At 41.8% G+C, this 18,340-nt stretch overlaps 1 protein-coding gene across 2 annotated transcripts in view; it reads right to left on the reverse strand.

The window, feature by feature from the left end:
• The window catches only part of tmem117 (transmembrane protein 117), a 64,571-nt gene extending 46,567 nt beyond the window's left edge, over window positions 1–18,004 (reverse strand). Inside the window, exons 1-2 of one of the 2 annotated variants that reach the window (XM_021568019.3) lie at window positions 17,424–18,004; window positions 15,669–15,975 (exon numbers count right to left, since the gene is read on the reverse strand). In XM_021568019.3, coding sequence (XP_021423694.3) covers window positions 15,669–15,948 — 280 coding nt within the window. In that variant the 5' untranslated portion in view covers window positions 15,949–15,975; window positions 17,424–18,004. Of the gene's footprint in view, window positions 1–15,668; window positions 15,976–16,133; window positions 16,794–17,423 lie in introns of those variants that run through there. The other variant, XM_021568010.3, reaches the window with a different exon arrangement.
• Between the last annotated feature and the right edge of the window lie 336 nt (window positions 18,005–18,340).

Here is an 18,340-nt window from a genome sequence, read left to right on the forward strand (position 1 = left end):
ATAAAACAGAAACGGTAATGAGAGGAAATGTTGCGGTTGGGGAACTCAATATCCTCTGACATCAGAGATGTACTGACACAGAACACAGTGTCTTCTGAAAGCATTCACATCCCTTGACTTTTTCCACATTGTTTTACAAAGATTGATTAAAATGGATTTAATTGCCATCTTTCTTCAACGATCTACACTAGAGGTCGACCGATTTATCAGAATGGCCGATTAATTAGGGCCGATTTCAAGTTTTCATAATAATTGGAAATCTGTATTTTTGGACACTGATTTGGCCATTTTCTTTTTTTTACACCTTTATTTAACTAGGCAAGTCAGTTAAGAACACATTCTTATTTTCAATGACGGCCTAGGAACGGTGGGTTAACTGCCTGTTCAGGGGCAGAACGGCAGATTTTTACCTTGTCAGCTCGGGGATTCAATCTTGCAACCTTACAGTTAACTAGTCCAACGCTCTAACCACCTGCCTCTCATAGCACTCCACGAGGAGCCTGCCTGTTACGCGAATGCAGTAAGAAGCCAAGGTAAGTTGCTAGCTAGCATTAAACTTACCTTATAAAGAACAATCAATCAATCATAATCACAAGTTAAACTAGTAATATCATCAACCATTTGTAGTTATCTAGCGTGTCCTGCATTGCATATAATCAATGCGGTGCGCATTCGCGAACCTAACCATAAACATCAATGCCTTTCTTAAAATCAATACACAAGTATATATTTTTAAACCTGCATATTAAGTTAATATTTCCTGCTAACATGAATTTATTTTAACTAGGGAAAATGTGTCACTTCTCTTGCAACAGAGTCAGGGTATATGCAGCAGTTTGGGCCACCTGGCTCGTTGCGAACTGTGTGAAGACTATTTCTTCCTAACAAAGACAGCCAACTTCGCCAAACAGGGATGATTTAACAAAAGTGCATTTGCGAAAAAAGCTTAATCGTTGCACGACTGTACCTAACCATAAACATCAATGCCTTTCTTAAAATCAATACACAGAAGTATATATTTTTAAACCTACATATGTAGCTAAAAGAAATCCAGGTTAGCAGGCAATATTAACCAGGTGAAATTGTGTCACTTCTCTTGCGTTCATTGCACGCAGAGTCAGGGTATATGCAACAGTTTGGGCCGCCTGGCTCTTTGCGAACTAATTTGCCAGAATTGTACGAAATTATGTCATAACATTGAAGGTTGTACAATGTAACAGGAATATTTAGACTTATGGATGCCACACGTTAGATAAAATACGAAACGGTTCCGTATTTCACTGAAATAATAAACGTTTGTTTTCAAAATGATAGTTTCCGGATTCAACCATATTAATGACCTAAGGCTCGCATTTCTGTGTGTTATGTTATAATTAAGTCTATGATTTGATAGAGCAGTCTGACTGAGCGATGGTAGGTAGCAGCAGGCTCGTAAGCATTCATTCAAACAGCACTTTTGTGCGTTTTGCCAGCAGCTCTTCGCAATGCTTCAAGCATTGGGCTGTTTATGACTTCAAGCCTATCAACTCCCGAGATTAGGCTGGTGTAGCCGATGTGAAATGGCTAGTTAGTTAGCAGGGTGCGTGCTAATAGCGTTTCAAATGTCACTCGCTCTGAGACTTGAAGTAGTTGTTCCCCTTACTCTGCAAGGGCCGCGGATTTTGTGGAGCGATGGGTAACACTGCTTCGAGGGTGGGTTCCCGGTTCGAGCCCAGGTAGGAGCGAGGAGAGGGACGGAAGCTATAAATGTTACACTGGCAATACTAAAGTTCCTATAAGAACATCCAATAGTCAAAAGGTATATTAAATACAAATGGTATAGAGGGAAATAGTCCTATAAATACTATATTAACTACAACCTAAAACCTCTTACCGTGGAATATTGAAGTCTCATGTTAAAAGGAACCACCAGCTTTCATATGTTCTCATGTTCTGAGCAAGGAACATAGTTAGCTTTCTTACATGGCACATATTGCGCTTTTACTTTCTTCTCCAACACTTTGTTTTTGCATTATTTAAACCAAATTGAACATGTTTCATTATTATTTGAGGCTACATTGATTTTATTGATGTATTATATTAAGTTAAAATAAGTGTTAATTCAGTATTGTTGTAATTGTCATTTTTATAAATAAATAAATAAAAATCGGCAGATTAATCGGTATCAGCTTTTTTGGTCCTCCAATAATCGGTATCGGTATTGGCGTTGAAAAATCATAATCGTTCGACCTCTAATCTACAATAGATACTCTGTAATATCAAAGTGGAACAAAAATTGAAAAATAAAACGAATATATCTTGATTAGATAAGTATTCAACCCCCTCAATCCATGTTAGAATCACCTTTGGCAGCGATCACAGCTGTGAGTCTTTATGGGTAAGTCTATAAGAGCTTTCCACACCTGGATTGTGCAACATTTGCCCATGAATCTTTTCAAAATTCTTCAAGCTCTGTCAAATTGGTTGTTGATCATTGCTAGACAACCATTTTCAGGTCTTGCCATAGATTTTCAAGCAGATTTACGTCAAAACTGTAACTTGGCCACTCAGGAAGATTCACTGTCTTCTTGGTAAGCAGCTCTTATGTAGATTTGGTCTTGCGTTCAGGTTATTGTCCTGATGAAAGGTGAATTAATTTCACAGTCTGGTGGAAAGCAGACTAACCCAGGTTTTTCACTAGGATTTTGTCAGTACTTAGCTCCATTCCTTTTCTTTTTTTATCCTGAAAAACTCCAGTCCTTAACGACTACAAGCATTCCCATAACATGATGCACCCACCATTATGTTTGGAAATATGGAGAGTGGTTACAGTACATTCGGAAAGTGTTCAGATCCATTCAATTTTCCACATTTTCTTAGATTACAGCCTCATTCTAAAAATGATTAAATATGATTTTTTTACTCAATATACATACACAATACCCCACAATGACAAAGTGAAAACAAGTTTAGAATTTTTTGCCCATTTATTAAATATAAAAAACTGAAATACTTTATTTACATAAGTATTCAGACCCTTTGCTATGAGACTCAAAATTGAGCTCAGGTGCACCCTGTTTCCATTGATCATCCTTGAAATGTTTCTACAACTTGATTGGAGTCCACCTGTGGTAAATATAATTGATTGGACATGACTTGGAAAGGCACACACCTGTCTATATAAGGTCCCACAGTTGACAGTGCACGTCAGAGCAAAAACCAAGCCATGAGGTTGAAGGAAATTTCCGTAGCGCTCCGAGACAGGATTATGTCGAGGCACAGATCTGGGGAAGGGTACCAAAACATTTCTGCAGCATTGAAGGTCCCCAAGAACACAGTGGCCTCCATCATTCTTAAATGGAAGAAGTTTGGAAACACCAAGAGCTGGCAGCCTGGCCAAACTGAGAAATAGGGGGAGAAGGGCCTTGGTCAGGGAGGTGACCAAGAACCTGATGGTCACTCTGACAGAGCTCCAGAGTTCCTCTGTGGAGATGGGAGAACCTTCCAGAAGGACAACCATCTCTGCAGGACTTCATCAATAGGGCCTTTATGGTAGAATTACCAGATGGAAGCCAATCCTCAGTAAAATGCACATGACAGCCCACTTGGAGTTTGCCAAAAGGCACCTAAATTACTCTCTGGTCTGATGAAACCAAGATTGAACTCTGTGGCCTGAACACCATGTGTCACGCCTGGATGAAACCTGCCACCATCACTACGGTGAATCATGGGGATGGCAGCATCTTCTGTGTGGATGTTTTTCAGCGGCAGGGACTGGGAAACTAGTCAGGATCGAGGGAAAGATGAACAGAGCAATGTACAGAGAGCTCATTGATGAAAACCTGCTTCAGAACGCTCTGGACCTCAGACTGTGGCGAAGGTTCAGTTTCCAACAGGACGACAACCCTAACAACACACGAGTGGCCTTGGGACAAGTCTCTGAATGTCTATGAGTGGCCCAACAGAGCCGGGACTTGAACCCGATCTAACATCTCTGGAGTGTCCTGAAAATAGCTGTGCAGCGACGCTCTCCATCCAACCTGACAGAGCTTGAGAGGATCTGCAGAGAAGAATGGGAGAAACTTCCCAAATACAGGTGTGCCAAGCTTGTAGCGTCATACCCAAAAACACTGAAGGATGCAATCGCTGCCAAAGGTGCTTCAACAAAGTTCTGAGTAAAGGTTCTGAATACTTATGTAAATGTGATTTTTCATAAAAACCTGTTTTTGCTTTGTCATTATGGGTTATTGTGTTTAGATTGATGAGGGGAATAAACACAATGTAATCCATTTTAGAATAAGGCTGTAACGTAACAAAATGTGGAAAAAGTCAAAGGGTCTGAATACTTTCCGAATGCACTGTATGTGTTGTAATGGATTCTCCCCAAACATAACAATTTGTACTGAGCACAAAAAAATGCATTACTTTGCCACATTTCTTCCAATATTACTTCAAAGCTTTGTTGCAAATAGGATGCATGTTTTGGAATATTTGTAATCTGTACAGGCTTCCTTATTTATAATCTGTCAATTAGGTTAATATTGTGGAGTAACTACAATGTTGTTGATCCATCCTCAGTTTTCTCCTATCACAGCCCTTCAACTCGGTAACTGTTAAAAGTCATTGGCCTCATGGTGAAATCCCTAAGCAGGTTCTGTCCTCTCCGGCAACTGAGTTAGGAAGGACGCCTGTATCTTTGTAGTGATTGGGTGTATTCACCATGCTTAAAAGGTATATTCCAATGTCTGTTTTTTTTTTTTTTTTTACCCATCTACCAATAGGTGCCCTTCTTTGCGAGGCATTGGAAAACCTCCCTGATCTTTGTGGTTGAATCTGTAATTGAAATGCACTGCTCGACTGAGGGACCTTACAGATAGTTGTACAGTGTCAAGAAAAAGTATGTGAACCCTTTGGAATTACCTGGATTTCTGCATAAATTGGTCATCAAATTTGATCTGATCTTCATCTAAGTCACAACAATAGACAAACATAGTGTGATTAAACTAATTACACATCAATTATTGTATTTGTCTTGTCTATATTGAATTCATCATTTAAACATTCACAGTGTAGGCTGTAAAAAGTATGTGAACCCCTAGGCTAATGACTTCTCCAAAAGCTAATTGGAGTCAGGAGTCAGCTAACCTGGAGTTCAGTCAATGAGACGAGATTGGAGATGTTGGTTAGAGCTGCCTTGCAGCAAAAACACTCACAAAATGATGAGTTTGCTATTCACAAGAAGCATTGCATGATGTGAACCATGCCTCAAACAAAAGAGATCTCAGAAGACCTAAGATTAAGAATTGTTGACTTGCTTAAAGCTGGAAAGGGTTACAAAAGTATCTCTGAAAGCCTTGATGTTCATCAGTCCACGGTAAGGCAAATTCTCTATGAATGGAGAAAGTTCAGCACTGTTAGTACTCTCCTGCAAAGATGACTGCAAAAGCACAACGCAGAAGGCTCAATGTTAAGAAGAATCGTAGAGTGTCAGCTAAAGACTTACAGAAATCTTTGGAACATGCTAACATCTCTGTTGAAGAATCTGCGATACGTAAAACACTAAACAAGATTTGTGTTCATGGAAGGACGCCACAGAAGAAGCCACTGCTGTCCAAAAAAAAACATTGCTGCACGTCTAAAGATGGGAAAAGTGCACCTGGATTTTCCACAGCGCTACTGGCAAAATATTCTGTGAACAGATTAAATTACAGTTGAGTTGTTTGGACGGAACAAACAACACTATGTGTGGAGAAAAAAAGGCACAGCACACCAACAACAAAACCAGTATGGTGGAGGGAGCATCATGGTTTGGGGCTGCTTTACTGCCTCAGGGCCTGGACAGCTTGCTATCAGTGACGGAAAAATGAATTCCCAAGTTTATCAAGACATTTTGCAGGATAATGTTAGGCTATCTGTCCCCCAATTGAAGCTCAACAGAAGTTGGGTGATGCAACAGGACAACCACCCAAAACACAGAACTAAATCAACAACAGAATGGCTTCAACTGAAGACAATACGCCTTCTGGAGTGGTCCAATCAGAGTCCTGACCTCAACCGTTTGAGATGCTGTGGCATGATCTCAAGAGAACAGTTCACACCAGACATCCCAAGAATATTGCTGAACTGAAACAGTTTTGTATAGAGGAATGGTCCAAAATTCCTCCTGACTGTTGTGCAGGTCTGATGCCCAACTACAGAAAACATTTGGTTGAAGTTATTGCTGCCAAAGGAGGGTCAACCAGTTATTAAATCCAAGGGTTCACATACTTTTTCTTTCCACTGTATGTGTAGGGTACAAGATGAGGTGGTCATTCAAAAATCACAGTAAACACTATTATTGCACACAGTGTGTCCATGCAACTTATTATGCAACTTGTTACTCCTGAACTTATTGTGGCTTGCCATAACAAAGGGGTTGAATACTTTTATTTAACCTTTAACTAGGCAAGTCAGATAAGAACAAATTCTTGTATAGAATGACGGCCTACCCCAGCCAAAACATCCCCTAACCCAGATGACCCTGGGCCAATTGTGCACCACCCTAACCCGGGACTCCCAATCCCAGCCGGTTATGATACAGCCTGGAATCGAACCAGGGTCTGTAGTGACGCCTCTAATACTGAGATGCAGTGCCTTATAGACCGCTGCGCTACTCGGGAGCCCAACTCATATGACATTATGGGGTATTGTGGGTAGACCAGTGACAGAAATCTATATTTAATCCATTTTAAATTAAGGCTGTAACACAACAAAATATGGAAAAAGCCAAAGGGTGTGAATACTTTCTGAAAGCACTGTAGGCTACTGCAGTCACAGACTGTTATTGTCACAGTGTTCCAGAGGAATAAAAACACCAACTGATCAAATATTTAGCTGCCAGTGACAGGGCACCGAGCTGGACATGGAATCAATCCAGGCATGAGATCAAATATTGAGCTTTGAAAAAAAAACAACCTTAGATTAATAAAGATATCAGGACTTAATTTAATCAATCTATAGCCGACATACAGCCTTCAGATAGCCGACCTACCACAGCTTCTCCTTTTCCATCCCACATACGATATAAACAACCCAATTCATTTACTTACTGTTGGGTCTATAACTGTGTGTCCTGTTTTGTGGTATTGCACATCAAGTGGTTGTTTGTCCACTCAAACAAATCCAGAACAACCATTACTGCCCTCCTTAGAGACCATAAAACAGATAACTTCCCTTTAACACAATCCCACATGGGCTGGATAGGAGAGAGAGAGCCCTGCTTCACTCCGCCTGGATATCTGAGTTCACACTGCAGCCCCGTCATCCATCACACCGCCAGCTGTGTTACACTCGCCACGGGAATTACCATGACAACAGCGCCAGGGTCCCCTGAGCTACAGCCCACGGTAACTACAAGACTTCCCAATAAATCAGACACAGGCGGACAGATGTGGCAACTCGCCCTCCTCTCTCTCTCTCTCTCTCTCTCACCTTCCCGTTCTCCCCCCTTCCATCTCTCTCTCCCTCCTTCCTCCCTCTCTCTATCCCTCCCTCCACTGAGAGATGGAAGGCAGCACTTCCAGCGCCTGGCTGAGGCTGCTTCAGAGACGGCTGACTGGCCGAGCTAAGCTACTGTCAGAGAGGCTTGTTAAATCATTTCCCCAGTCATTTATGGCAAGGATAAGAGACTTCAATCATCCTAAGTAACCAAGCAATTTCCTTTGCCCATTTCATTTGTTTGCCTCCTCTCTCTCGCGCTCGCTCTCTCTCTCACACACACACAAACACCTGGACCGTTTTAATCTTTCATTCAAAGCAAATGGATGTTTCGAATGAGTTTACTTTATGAAAAGAACACCTTTTTTTTTATTTTTTTTGCTTTTCATTGTCAGAATACAGTACTAATGTTGTTACGTAAAGATCAACATTTGGTGAAAGCGGGGGTTACCTATTCATGTTGCAGTGTGGATGAACATCTTCACTATTTACAATTGATCTTGCACATTAAATATTCTGAGAAAGATAATGTGGTAGAGAATGTCCGAGCAAAATGCATAAAAAAAACAATTCGCTCTAAAACAACAACATGCCTATGTAGAAAGCGCTACTATCTCAGATAGTGGCACATTCCCCTCTGGCTCAATGCTCTGCTACACACATCAATATTACATTTACAACCCATCAGTCTCAGCACAGCTGCAGTCTGCTGGTTCATGTCTTAAATGCACTGCTGTAAACCACATTAAAATCATAAGGGCATTGTTCAGTCCTGGCACTGGTACAATCCTCTGGTATTTAGTGTGAAAGGCCAGCATCTGAGGGCAACTAATAGAGGGAGGTCTGAACTGAGCTGTTTCTGTATATTAAATAGAGGATACAATGAGGAGGCATAGGGTTATATACATCATATTTCACAGAGGCGCGCACACACACACACTTAAACCCACACGCTCAAGCAAACTCTGACACTTGGCCACCAGTAGCACCACACACAGAACAATCTTACCCATAATGCACCACTGTAACAACATGTGACAGGAACCAGGTGCCATCCCGGAGACTACTGCTACAGCCAAGGATCAGGATCAGGCCGGAGGAGCAGTGTTTCAAAGGCGAGGGCGCTTTGCTTTAACAACAGAACAACCACAGGCACCACTCACACCAGGTCATTAGTGTTAACTTGGATTTTAACTTGAATTTTTTTTAAATCCTAAATTGTCAAAGTCTAACAACAACAAGAAACTGGGTCTCCCATTTCAGTCTTTTCTCAAGCGGTTTATACTGTTCTGATTGGCGGTGTGAGCTGGAAAATCCACCACGATGACTCATATCAAAGAAGCCCTGTTCCCAAAGTACTGAATGAAAGATGAATGATCTTGGTTTGACACAGTAAAAGGTACTTCCATGGTCGGTGGGATAGGCTTACTCCTGATAGGATGACTGGACTAATCCTAAACCAGGACCATTACTCTGCTCAATTTACAACGCTAAACATTCCCTGGGAACGCAAGCCTTGGAAAACGCACAGGAAACAAAGTGGCAGACATTATGTTAATCTGAAACTGGTGCGGCACAACAAAGAATGAGAAGCGGCTTCTATTTGCATTATCGTGATGAAAAGGTGCCTTGTTTTACGATGAAAGCTGGAAGCATTAAATACTGAGTGCTGTGCTGGATCAGGGAAGACGGGGAACAGGTATGCTGGATGTACTGTACAACTACTGGTCACCCTGAAGAAGCACAGTGATGCCAAAATGTTGGTGTTTTTTTTACCCTATAAATGACTGGGAGGTTATACATATGGAGTGTTTACTCTCTTTGATTTTATAGTTTACAGTTTATTATCCCTTAGTCAGCACCTCACCACTAAATCATTTTATCTGGGTGTGCGCCAGCTCATGCTTTTTATTGCCTACTGGTTAACAACACAGACGATGCAGAATAGCAAATCTAATACAACCTCACATGGGCAGATAAAACCAATTCCCCATGTCCTCGTTTTAATTTTAAAAAAGGTACAGAGGCGGCCAAGATCTCACTGAATGACCAGAAGACATGCCACTCAATGGGAGAGCACATAGCCTTGAGTGGCTGGGTGAAAGAGCATAGGTTGTCCATGTGTCTGGGAGGTAGTCTTAACCCGCATAGTCTGTCACGAACCATCCATCACCTTGCGCCGTGTGCAGCGTGGCTGGCTGTGCTATCGGAGAATAAAAACCCAAACACCCTCTGCTCTCCCCACCTCCTCTCATTCCGCTAGATAGCAGCCGACGTTATTGCTAACACAACAAAAGCCGCGAATATTTGGAATGGGAACAAAGTATTGTGTCACAAATGGATTCATGTATGAGTGGGTTCCGGTTAAGTCCCATATAGTCCTCTGTGAAGAAGCCATATCGCCAGTGGGAGGTGGTGTAATTCACCGTAAAATGAGTGGTTGTGATATCCTGATTTTTCTAGGCCATCATAATGATAAATGATGCAGCGGAATGTGTCAGCAAGCAAAACCATGTCTGTTTTCCATTTAGTTACAAATTGATACGTAGCTAGCTAATATCAGCATGAGTAATGCCATCTATTATGCAAGAAAGACAAGGAGCTTCATTTGGAAAAAGGAAATACCAGTGCTCAGATAAAGAGCTTGGCATTTACTGTACAAAGACTCATTACTATATAACACTTTTGTCCTATTTATTCTTCATAAATAAGATATTACTGTACATGTAGTGAAGTAGGTGTGCCTGGCTACACATCATGTGCCTGTGTTAATGATACATCATGGATGATATCTCTTCACACAAAGTCACCGTGGGCATCAGTGGCTCTTCTCTGTGCTCTGCTCGTCACTGATTTTTAGGATTACATAACAGCATTGCAAATTTGTTGTGCTGAACGCCCCTTTGTCCCTCGCCATTGCTCTTCATTTTCAATTTCTATCTCTCCCTGCTTCTCTCTATCGCACACTCACTCAATCCCACACATACACCATCTGTTCCCTCTGCACTCTGTGCTCTGTGCTGCTCTGCTCTGTGGCCTGTGAAGTGCATTAGTCCTACCTGGCTCCAGCTCTAAAAAGAGAGAGCCCAGCAAGCACATTTGGTTCCTTGGAAGTTGTGGGAGCGTATGTTTTTGGTTTCACATTGGTTGTGGGAACGAAGCCATGTGTTTCCTGACCAGTAAAACATTCTGATAACAGGAGTGAACATTTCACCTGTTCTGGGAACGTTTGTTTTTAGGTTGCAGGGGGTTTCTCAGAACAAGTTTTCCTGGGAGGTTTAATTAACGGTCTGATAATTACAATTATAGGTTATTTGAAGGTAGTTAAACAACATTCTGAGAACATTCTCTAAATGTTGTGAAAGTTTTGTTATGGTTATTATTGAACAATTACTTAACACTAAAAACAACATTTTAAGGCTATTTGGAGGTTTTTGGATATCTTCCTTAATAAAACGTTCACTGAATGTTTCAATAAGACTTTTAATAACACTGCTAGCTAAGTTTGGGTTACAACGCTGTTCCTTTTTGTCTAATCAAACAGACCCCATTTCAAAGGAAACAAGCACTCAATAATATTAGGTGTGGCCAATTAGTGGTCGTGGCCATCACACATGAACACACTTTCCAAGATAGAGTTTTGTTGACACTGAGAACAGAACGTTTATGTTTTTAAATAATATTCTGAGAACGTTCTCTGAAGGTTACTAAAGTTTTCTTGTGGTTTTTATGGAACGTTTTCTTCATGTTCTAACAACAGAATTTAAGAGCTAATTTATGTTATTGTGAAGAATTCAAATTTTTAGAACATTCCCAGAACTAAATTTTAAAAAAGAGAGCCATACCCAGCTAACACACAACATTCTGAGAACCATATGTTTCTTAGAGGTTGGTGAGAGTGTGGTTGTCCTATGGTTATTTTGTATACAACCTTCCCATAACATTTCCTACAGGTTTTCTTGTGGTTTTATTTCAATTAATGTTCTCAAATTGTTCAGAAAACTTTAAGAAACAACGTTCTTCTGTGGGAATTTCAGTACAATGTTTTCCTCATGGTTCTATTTAAAGCCATGTTATCAGAACATTCAGAGAATGTTAAGAAATTAAGAAATAACGTTCTTCTGTGAGAATGTCTATACTTTTCTGCATGGTTCAATGTAAAGTTATGTTCTCAGTACATTAAGACAACGTTCCACAACAACCACAAGAAATCATTAGTAACAGTCCCAAAAAAATTAATCTAAGAATGTTATTTATAAAAATATGCGTTCCGTTCTCAGCATCAACAAAACTATCTCTATCCTCTATCTTGTTAAGTGTGTTCAGGTGTGGTGACACCCACTAACTGGCCACACCTGATCTTAATGAGTGCTTGTTCCTTTGAAATAGGGTCTGTTTGAATAGACTAAAATGAACAGCTTTGTATGAGTTTAAAAAAACAAGGCATACTAGCTCCATCCTGGGAGTGCACTGGACTAATCCCATGGATAGAGAGCAGAAGATCATAGGTTTAAATCACACTGACCCCGTGCCACAACAAGAACAGAAATGTGTTTGCATGATTAATGCCTAATCAAATGAATTTCCATGTGTCCTATCGGTGCTTGAAGTTCAAAACTGTTGACCTTATTTTTTTTCTCCCCTTAATCAGTAGTTTGTCTTGTCCCATCACTGCAACTCCTGTATGGACTCGGTCAAGAGCCATGCATCCTCTGAAACACGACCCTGCCAAGCCACACTGCTTGCTTAATTTGGAAGTCAGCCACACCAATGTGTCAGAGGAAACACCGTACAACTGTGTCAACGTACATACGCTGGCCCGCATGCGCGATGTGACAAGGACATCCCGGCCAACCGGCCAAACCCTCCCCTAATCCGGACGACACTGGGCCAATTGTGAGTCACCTCATGGGTCTCCCGGTCACAGCCGGCTTTGACACAGCCCAGGATTGAACCCAGATCTGTAGTGACGCCTCAAACACTGCAGTGCCTTAGATCACTGCGCCACTTGAGAGGCCCCTAGCTAGCAGTATTATTAAAAGTCTTATTGCAACATGTTCTCAGAATGTTATGTGCTAGCTGGGTATCCCACACCATTCCTAGAACATTGTGGTAAGGTTGTATGCAAAATAACTATAGGACAACCACGCTCTCACCAAGCTCTAAAAAATATATGGTTCTCAGAACATTATGTGCTAGCTGGGTTTGAAAGGATTATAATAGAGACATGAGGTTTGGACCACAGGAGGTTGGAGGCACCTTAATTGTGGAGGACGGGCTCATTGTAATTGGCTGAAACTGAATCAATGGAATAGTATCGAACCCATTCTATTCACTCCATTCTAGCCCTTATTATGAGCCGTCCTAACCTCAGCAAACTCCTGTGGTTTGGACCATTGGCTTTCTCAGAGGATTATCTACACAATTAACATATTATCTTACCCATTGGTCAAAATATTCGTTTTTGATTGGACATATGGTTCTCAGAACGTTATGTGCTAGCTGGGAAAGGAGCAGACAGTCTACTTTGCTTTCTGTTCTTTCTGTATACCCTGAAGCCCTGGGCTTTAAGTGTAGAGCGCTGACCTGAATACACTGCCCTCAGAGGAAAGCCACGCTGAGTACCGATTGAAGACCACGTGACAAGATTCCTAGCAATTATGAAAGATCAACAGAACTGTAGGGCTGTAAAAGCATTAAAAGATGCCTGCTTTTGTGTAGGAGTAAAAAAGCTAAGTGGATTCAAACTCTCACATTTAGTTCATATGAAAATTAACAGTGGAGGCATCCAGGTATAAAAAAAATAAGTAATTCAGAGGATAATTCAATAGATTAAGGCTTGGAAGATGTGGAAGGACAGAGCAGCTATCAGAAATATACCCATTCATTAGCATAGAGGAAGCATAATGGGAATTTTCCCTTTCCCGACTTAAGTGAAGACTGCAATTCTATATTTACAGAGCAGCAGCACATGGAATAGTCATGGTCCCCTCGGATTCTATTTATGCTCTGTGGAGACAGTCAGAGACCGGAGAGACTGTAGAAAGATCATCCACACTGTGACCCCACTAATTATAGGCATTAACATCTCATCTGAGGAAGAAGGCCCGGCCAATGTCCCGGGTTAAGTGAGCGGGAAATGGAAGGAGTGAGTTACAGGAAGTCATCTGAGCCCTTTCACAGGGTAAACAGAGGAAGTGCCAAGGAAGGGTCACAGTCAGTGGCAGGTCTGTGATATGCAAAGGAGGTAGGTGGGTGGCAGGGAGGTGAGAAGGGAGAAGTGGAGGGGGGAGGTGTATGTAGTCTGAAAAGGGAGGAGAGAGGTAACGGAGTGCTGCTGTACTGTGTGGCTCAGTTGGCAAAGCATGGCACGTGCAATGCCAGGGTTGTGGGTTTGATTCCCATGGGGGAGCAGTACAAAAATGTATGCATTCACAACTGTAACTTGCACTGGATAAGAGCGTTGGCTAAATGACAAAAATGTAAAGTGTAAAAAACATGTGGAAGGGGTGGAGGTATAGGTGGCATGGGAGTGAGGAGATAGGGGGTGGTGTGGGAGTGAGACAGAATGTGTGAGGTGACAGAAGAATGGAGGTGTTGAGGCTGATCAAATGCAGTAGAAGAGGACAGGACGATGGAGGAGCTGAGGCTGATCAAATGCAGTAGAAGAGGACAGGAGGAGTTGAAGCTGATCAAATGCAGTAGAAGAGAACAGGAGGATGAAGGAGTTGAGTCTGATCAAATGCAGTAGAAGGTAGAGAAGTGGTGGTATAATGTGTGTCAGTGTTTAGGATAGCAGGTGTTTCTTTCCCACATCACAAAAACATCTCATGAGAATGGATGGACTTTTCAGTTGTGTTTGTAGTAGGGCTGACCCCATTTAGTTGACTGGACGATTGTTTGATCTATAGGCTGTTGGTCGACCAAGATTGTTTTAGTCGATCAGTGGCAAATATATATTTTTTAAATGTTATGACACATGATTCACTCCTGTCTCAGTGGACTAATCCATTGCGGAGGCTACAGGGATGGCACACCAGTATCACCAGTAGTACATTTACTGTTAAATACCATCATTTCTCATCTACAATGTTTGTTTGGTTACGGTCATTTCTGTTAATGCATTCAATATATTATTACAGTCTTACCGTTGTCATTGTAGGTGTGGACACGTTGTTTGCAGAGCCCACAACCTAGGCTACACTTGTGAGAAAACATTTGTCAATTTATCCATTGTCTTTTGGTTGGAGTGCTCCTGTCAATGTTTAGTAAGGACACGCATAGAAGGGGGCCTAGTCTACCTGGCTTGCACGCAAATGTAGACCTATAAATGTACCTATTTGGGGATCTGATACCATGTCTGATTGTCATTACTCACCACCACTGTGGAGCTTCTCAAAGTCATGTTTTCTTCGCCTCAAACAGCAAGTAAACAAAGTCTGTTTTTACATCCATTGAGAATGACAATAGTTCCTCAAAGTAGCCTATTTGAAACATATTTCCAGCTCTCTCTCTCTTTAGATAGAGACTCAGCATGAAAAGGGGGGAAATGTCATGCTCTGATCCGGTGGAACCGTCATAAAATAAAGGTCTACCTGATTACTTCTTATCCCTTGCGCAAATAGTTTACGGAAACTCTGAGGGCCCAGAATATTTTATACAATGTTGCAAGTTAGCTGTAGCCAATGTGATGTTTGGATATTTAATTTTTTTTATCAGGATATTTTTTTACCTGCGAGCTGCAAATGTTTTTATTTTGGATATTTTTACATATTGGCAAAGGCAATAGAAGTGACATTTAGATTTGTATAATTTTCCTTTAGATATAATTTTGATTAACCACATGACATTGATTTCAAGATATGAAGACTTTATTATAAATCAAATGAAACTGTTCCACAAAAATGTGCATATTACAAAATGTGCAATCGTCAGTAGATGAATCAGATCAGTAGAAATAGTAGGATAACGTGGCACTCCAAATGGAAAAGGTTTCCGACCGCTGGTGTGGCCTATTACCGGCAACTTCAGGAGCTTAATGGCAGAATCAAACATAGGGCGTGTCTATATATGGAAAAATACACGTTTTCAAATTTCAACCAATCTATTGGTCGAAAGAACAGACAACTCTCAGTCGACCAAGATTTTGTTATTAGTCTGGGACAGCCCTAGTTTGTAGGGCTGCATTCTTCATTAAGGCGCGCATGACTTACCAAAGAGCCTGCGGTGGAATATGAACTTCCCGGCAAACATTCCAGTGACAATGGCCATCAGCCACGACATGACTTTCAGGACGCTCCATCCTCCGCCAGGGTACTTGTTCACTATGAAGGAGAAGCAGTTTCCCACCACGATCATGTGAGCCTCCGTCTGGCTGTGGGAGACAGGGTCCTCGGCGAAGATGAGGAAGTTGCAGAAGGTGACGAGATAGGCCACGAACAGACGGGACCATGGGTGCTGGAAATAATAGCGGAAGCAGGGATCTATATCCATCTTGAAGGACCCCAAGCCACAGTCCACCTGAAGAGGGAGAGAAGGTCATTGCCTGAGTGAAATCCACAGTGGATTACAATGGAAACGTTTCTGAGATTATAGAGGAAATAACAGAGAAATCTGTCCAGATTGGTATTATTCTAAATTCAGACTACTCAGAATATTCCGTACTGTGATCATCATACCAAGAGCAGGACAGACAAGCAGTCCGTCATCCAGACTGAGTTTATCTGAGAAAAACGTCAGGGAGAGGACCTAACTCCCATCTATCAGTCTGCTCAACAGTGCAGCCTCAGAGCTTCGTCATGGTCGTCTACTCCTCAAAATGGTGTCCATTTGCATTTATTTTAGATTTCTCTTCTAATCCATTCATTTGCCAGGGATTCCCTTTGATTTCAGAGGTTCTCCAGAGACCCTTCCCTCAATCAATTAGATCATGTAAAAATACAGTGTCACACAAGGAAGTCTCTTGGAGCTCACATTAAGTGCTTAGTTGCACATCCCTCAGATTTAGCACCATCATGCTGATATTTTGGTTCCACTGCCGGGCAGTGCTTGGGTCAGTTCCCAGCAGGACAGTAAACCCTCTGTATTTATAAATCTGTCGCCTATTATTCATTCCAGGACTCCACCTCATCACTTACTCACCCACTAACCCACCCCTTGACTGCCTTGCCTTTTCCGGGCGCTCCCAAATCTGTCCTCTTCTGCCTCCGACCCCGTTTCCTCAAATATCCACACTGGGAATGTGTATGATCATGTAAGGCCCCAGATTAAGAGCAGTGTCAAACTGGGCTATGTGGATATTACATTTCACCTGCATCATGTTTGTCTTGCTGTAATGTGCTACCTTAGGTGCTGTTGGTGTTATATGGCTCAGCTCACAGTGGATGGTCTTTTAATCAGAAGAGGCAGAGGGAAGCATCCCTCTATCAATCATTAAGACTGAGATATGATTCATCATCTATGTTATGATGTAGATTGCTCACTGAATAAATCAAATAAATCTACACCCCTTCCACGCAGCATGTTTTTCTTATAGACCACCTTAAGAAATATGCTTGCTGCTGTACTGACCAATAAGAAGGACGTACATAAAAAACTACAGGAAATTCAGTACACGAGATCCATAACTGAAGTGTCCCCTTCTCTCCCTCGTTCTAGCTATTTCTGGTTCTCATGTGAGCTCAATCATTAAGTCGATGAACACATGCATCTCCACATCGTCACAACAACAACGATGCTGTGGTGTGTCTGCTAATGTAACGGCAGATCTAGTCCATCTCAGATAACACTAGATCCCTATGCTTTAGCAACTCCGAATGGAATTATCTGATTACACAACTGAAACCTAACCCTTGCACAATAATGGTGTGCGCAAGCCATCTACATATAGATTTCATGAGAAAGCATCCCCTGTACTTTGATATGGATAGTCTACATGCACGCCACGCACACGTACGCCACGCACTTACCCGTTCCACGCTGCTTTGCGTTTCCCTCTCAATCGGTATTGTAAGGACGAGAAGCCCCGCTCGGCTCTCTCTCCTGCCTCATCAAGCCCTGCGAGCCGACAGCGGCGCTCTAATCGTCGTAACTACGAGAGGGGTAAACACGGCTGGCTCGGCTGTGGCGGGATTATCCATGCGACCTGTTGTTGCTAAAACAGAGGCACCCCCCAAATCCTCTGCCATTGTGCTGGCTGTCCATGCAGCGGCGGGGCATGGCAGCGAGGCGCTGCTTTGTCAGCACTGGTCTCTGTCTGTGGTGATGACGCTGGAGAGGCGCGCTGTGGATATATGCTTCTATCCGAACGACGGGCGCAAACCATCAGTGCGTTGCAATGTAACAAACACATTGAGCTTCCACTGGTGGCAGGGTGATTTCCCTAATGCGATATTTATTTATTTCCTTATGAAATCTGTATTTATATCCGGAGGGGAGGGGATGAAATCAGCAGACAGGAAGCATTTGAAAAAAAGTATCTTGGTACTGTACCATTCCAGATGTTGTGTTAAGCAGGCTTTCACAGCTATGTCCTCACATCACCGAAAGAGGAAAAATATTTCCTAGGTTTACACTAGGACGCAACTTGAATTAATCAAAACATCAATAGCACAACAAAAGGCAAATATTTGCAATAGCCTATTGGAGTAAAACACAATTATATTGAATATTGCATAATGCTTTTTAATCCCAAAGGCAACTTTAGGCTAAACAATTGAACCCATCTGCATATTACAGTCCCCTGCCAAGGCTTTAGGATGAGCTAACTGAGCCTACAAAAAAAATATGGAAATCACAGATGTGGGCCTGTAACAAAGTTCTTAGTCATTGCAATGTGTGATACATCTTCATATAGCCTACATCTAATTGAATTGAATGTAGTTTA

The sequence above is a fragment of the Oncorhynchus mykiss genome, chromosome 2, assembly GCF_057628025.1.
Source record: "Oncorhynchus mykiss isolate SJ-2025 chromosome 2, ASM5762802v1, whole genome shotgun sequence".
In the NCBI taxonomy this organism is placed as follows: domain Eukaryota; kingdom Metazoa; phylum Chordata; class Actinopteri; order Salmoniformes; family Salmonidae; genus Oncorhynchus; species Oncorhynchus mykiss.